Source organism: Linderina pennispora, assembly GCF_002104995.1.
Source record: "Linderina pennispora strain ATCC 12442 chromosome Unknown DL89scaffold_93, whole genome shotgun sequence".
Taxonomy (NCBI): Eukaryota; Fungi; Kickxellomycota; class Kickxellomycetes; order Kickxellales; family Kickxellaceae; genus Linderina; species Linderina pennispora.
In genome coordinates this window covers 31,538-36,399 of record NW_024468341.1, presented here as the reverse complement: position 1 = coordinate 36,399, position 4,862 = coordinate 31,538, and the positions used below count along the sequence as shown (strand labels likewise).

Genomic DNA, 4,862 nt, shown 5'->3' with positions numbered 1-4,862 from the left:
CTGGTTCTCTGCCCTCGCGCTCCGCCAGCTGCGCATCCACCCCGTCATCCGCCTGCGGCGCAACCGTCACCGACCGCCGCCGCCCCAGCCCACGCCCAAACGCACTGCCGATCGTCTTTGCCCTCGGTACCCGACCACCACCGGCGCCAGCGACGTGCGCGGAATATCAATTGTAAAGTCGTCACCACCGTCCTGCACTGCACTGCCCAGCCGCACATTGCCCTGATATGTCGCCCGCCGCACCACCGCTGGCACCCGCTCCGCTGGCTGCTGCGATGGCGGCTGCTGCTGCGACGGCGGCTGCCCCAGCACCGGCGCAAACTCCGCCAGGTCAATCGGGTCCAGCAGCAGCCGCAGCTCGCCGTTGTTGAAAAACTGCTCGCCCTGTGGCTCTCCGGTCTCCATGGCTGACTTGCGCTTCTGTCCGTTGCTTGGAGCACGCACGAGTCCGGGCGCGTCGTCCGAGTCGGTCTCCGATGATACGTTCTCCGACATATCGCGCTGCCGCCGCCGCCGCAGCTCTGCAATCTTCTCCATTTTGCGCTGCGTCGTCGTCTGCATCGACTCGCGGCTCTTCTCGCGCTTCAGCCGCACTGGCGTGTGCGTGGTGTCGGGCGATACTGCGAGCGCCGTCTGCTGGCCGACTGGCCGACTTGGCTGTGCTGGTGCCTGTTCTCTGGCGTCTGTCGGTTGCTTTCGGCCATTCTGCGCTGTGTATAATGCAAAAGGTATTGTATAGGAAATGCGTTTTGTAGGTGAGCAGAGCCTGGCGCAAAAAAGTCGCTCTTCAGTTTTTGCTGGCATGTACCTGGCTCCTGCTTGATCCACTGACCGTGTGCGTGATCCCGGCACTAGCTCCACCACTGCTCGAGTGTCCTTCTCTTGGAGCTTGTTATCTTCGCCGCTTCCTCCTTTTTAGAGAAATATACACAGCTGGCTCGCCTTCCCCTCATTGCATTCCCCCTATTGACAATGCTCAGCAAATTCCTGGCTACACACACGCGCGTTCTTCCGCCAGTCTCCGCGGATACCCCTGGCCGCCCAGAACACACGCACTCTTGCCCGGCGTACTCGTCCGAGCCCGGACCTGGACAAGGAAATCGAGGCCATTACAGACCTGGCGATGACGGCCAAGGACGAGATGGATTTTGCCGAGGAGTCGCGCAACTCGGTCTATTACAACGACGACAAGCAGGCTGCGCACGAGGCTGTCGAGGAGCTGACAAACGCATACAGCCAGCTGCTTGCGCGCCTGGACGATGCCAGCAGCCAGGCAGTGCAGGCGCGCATTGGCATGCGGATCAAAGAGATCCAGAGCGCGTACGAAATCATGACGCTGAATGACTTGGAGGACTGACAAGACCATACTCTGTGGAAATGGACTGCGGTTCTGGTTGGGGACGAGGAAAATCAAACATCCCGTATATAAGGCCTTAAATATATGTTCTATGCTATATCGCTCACCTTGTCTTTCCTTATTTCGCACAATGTCCACTGCCCGCAGACCGCCGCAACGACTCGCCTGAAGTAAAGCTCTCGAAACTGCTCTCCTACCTGCTCCGCCACGGCGCCGCCAAGGAGGGCCTGTCGCTGCGTGACGACGGCAGCATCCAGCTCAGCACCCTGCTTGAACACCCGAAGCTGCGCAGTACTACCTTTGACCAGATCAAGCACGTCGTCGACACCAACGACAAGAAGCGCTACGCGCTGTTCCAGGACCCGGCACCAGCACCTGGTATATCCGTGCCACCCAGGGTCACAGCATCAAGATCAAACAGCCGCCGCTGACCAAACTGACTCCTGCTACGCTGCCCGCAAATGTCATCCACGGGACCACCCGGGCAAAAGTACGCGTTGATTCAGCAGCAAGGACTGAGCCGTATGGGCCGCACACACATCCATTTTTGCCACTGGCCTGGCTGGCGAGCAGCAGGTCATCAGCGGTATGCGAGTGTCCGCCAACACATTCATATATGTGGATGCCGTGCGGGCGATGCAGGATGGCATTGACTTTTATCTGAGCGAGAACGGCGTTGTTCTGTCGGCAGGCAAAGGCGACTCTGGTGTTATTCCGCCAGAGTACTTTAGCAAGGTCGAGTTCAAAGACTAGGTGTATTGCGCACAGCTAAACTGCAGTAACTGTCTGGGTGGGCATGAATCGGGGATAAGCCGAAGCCGCACTACACATTAGCGCCGGTCTGCCTCCAGCACAAATTGGCTTTCTTACTACGAATACAACGTTTTTCGAGTCCTTTTTCTGCTAGCTACTAGTCTACTTCTCAATCCCACTCCCTCCCCCACATATCGGCCTGCCTCAGCCTCCCCCGCTGCTTGTCATTTGTATATGCTTGATTTTCGTTCGCCCAAACCTTTTCTGTATATTGGGCCAGTGTTTTAACCGACTTTACATTGTATAGGTCGGCAAACCACCTCACCCCACCAGATTCCCTCAGCTCTTGCCTCGATACTGCTGATGCCTAGCCGTCGTTTACATTACTTTCCCGACATTGTTATTGTTTTCTTCTTGGGAACTACGAGAGAAAAGCATATGGCAAGAAATAAGCGCGAATAGCCGTTTCTCCAGTATATCTCTGTTCTTCCACCAGGCATTTTCTCTTGTTTACATTATAGCATTTGCGGATTTATTGTCGCGTAGCCTCCGAAATGGTGTTGGCCATATTTACTAACGTCGAATCCCAGTTCTTGGGATGGCCGGTCCGGCTGTGTGCTTTTCTACTTGGGCCATCATTATCCTCTTCCTTTTCCTCCCCTCTCGTTCCCCTCTAATTCCGTTGTTTGATAGGTTCTACATCCTCCTCCTCCAATTCTCTAAACAGTCCGCGATCCATTTGACCTCTACCTCACCTCTCCGCCCGCACATATCCCTTACATATCATCATCTCCCTACCATTGCTTGTAGATTGCTTGGCTTTAGTTCGCATTGCGTCTGCAGCACATTCCATTTATTTCCTTCCACGTTCTCTACAAATAGCCTTTCCCGATATCCCCCTTCCCGCTAATGGCCTCTCTCGATACAACCAGCAATATGTGCTCGCTTGATGACACCGCCACGAAATTATGCGCCACGACTTCTCCGCCAGTGCCAACCTTAACCACCATAGCAGAAACACCCAGTGGACCTGTCACCACAGATCTGCCGCCCAGCGCTGGCGCAAGTGAGATCCCCATGGCAAACCTCTATCAGCTTCCCGCCTCTGGCCCACACGGACTATCCGCCAAACCCAGTCAGGCGACCGGCGACCCCGCATACCAGCTCGGCAATGTGCCCACCAGCCTAGTGCAACCAGGCAGTGGCAGCACACAGCCAGTTGCCGAAGGAGTGGATCCAGACATTGATTTCCCAGGCGGACCGCACTGGAAACCTGTATGGAAATGCGCACATGGCGTCGTGCAAGCACGACCCCAGCCAGACAGGCTCATCGGATAGCGATTCGGATGATATTTCGCGGTCGCTGTCAATTTTGCTCTCACAGCAGCAACAGCAGCAGCAACTACAGGCAAATGCAAAGCGGTTCCACACTATTGGGCTGCCGCCGCACAGCGGCGACTATAATGCTACGCTGATGGATATCCTGGGCTTTAGCTTTGATAGCTCGAGGCGGGTGATGAGTCTACCAAATTCAATCGGCAACATGGCGATGGATATTCCGGCTGATGCACATGCTCCGGGGTGATGGGCATCCCTGTTGTGGCAGGACTTGGGATAGACAAGACCGAGGATGCACAGCAGATGGACTCGATGGCTGCTGCCGCTGCTGCCGTGGGGTTGCCTTCGCAGCACTTCATGCATGCTCAGCTCGCACCGACCATGCTTACTCAGTCGATGCAACCGCCGCTGATAGCCAACAGTGCCCCAATGTCCCACCAGCACCACCACCTTGGCATTGTTGGCTTAACGGTCAGCGAGACCCAGCGCCCAGCTGACATCCTGAGCTTCCACGCCCAGACATACCCGCCGCTTACTTCAGCTGCCATACCAAGCTCATCTATAGCCATGTGCAGCTCCAGCCGGTCATCCGTGGGCACGGAAATGAACAGTGTCATGCCTGGCCTGGCCGGGCTCAAGCGTGGATTCCACACCACCGTGCCTAGTCCCGAAAAGACTGGTGCATCGCTTGATGATAGCAAACCTGAAATGCATTCATCCACAGCACCCTCAACACCGCGTGCAAAGCGCGGCCGCCCGCGCTCATCCAAGCGGCAGACACAGCGCGGCTCCACAGCAAAGCCCGCTATTGAAACGGACAGTGCTGAGAGCAAGTCCCTGAGCTCCATTGCTACCGAAGCTGTCGGTCCAGCGCCACTACACCCGTCATCGTTCACCAGCAACCAGGGCGACCTACTGCCATCCACACCACTCACTGGTGATCCTCCAGGACACGTAATGCCGGAGATATCTGCTTCGCACTCCTCCGGCACGCCTTCACTCTCCAGCTCCACATCGACGCCGGCCATGCCGGGCTTGATTCCCCACCGTGTCGATCGGCAGTTGGCGGCAGCTGCCCGGCCGCTGCTGTTCGTGCGCCGCGCATCAAAGACGACCAGCCCAGGCGCCGCAAGCGCCGCTGCCTGTCCAGCAACCCCGGGTCGGCTGCTGGCACGCCTGTCGACACGCCCCTTGACATTGTCTCGGCTGTGCCAATGCCCGGGCCACCTCTGGGCGAAGACGGCCAGACGAACCTGCAGTGGCAGCGGATCTCGGAGCAGCGGCGCCGTGATGCGATGCGCGAGAACTTTGATCTGCTCAAGCGCATGTTGCCACAAGAGTACATGACTAGCGATGATGGCCGCGAGCTGGCCAGACCGGTATTGCTGGCACGCTTCCTGCGCTGGGTTGATGA

General features: G+C 57.3%; 1 protein-coding gene across 1 annotated transcript; it reads left to right on the top strand.

Annotated features, from left to right (window-relative positions):
- The first annotated feature begins 2,836 nt into the window (after window positions 1–2,836).
- Window positions 2,837–3,571, top strand: DL89DRAFT_185965 (uncharacterized protein). The gene has a single exon (XM_040883960.1). It carries the CDS (start codon window positions 3,020–3,022, stop codon window positions 3,446–3,448), a length of 429 nt encoding a protein of 142 aa, XP_040739258.1. The 5' UTR covers window positions 2,837–3,019; the 3' UTR covers window positions 3,449–3,571.
- Window positions 3,572–4,862: the final 1,291 nt, after the last annotated feature.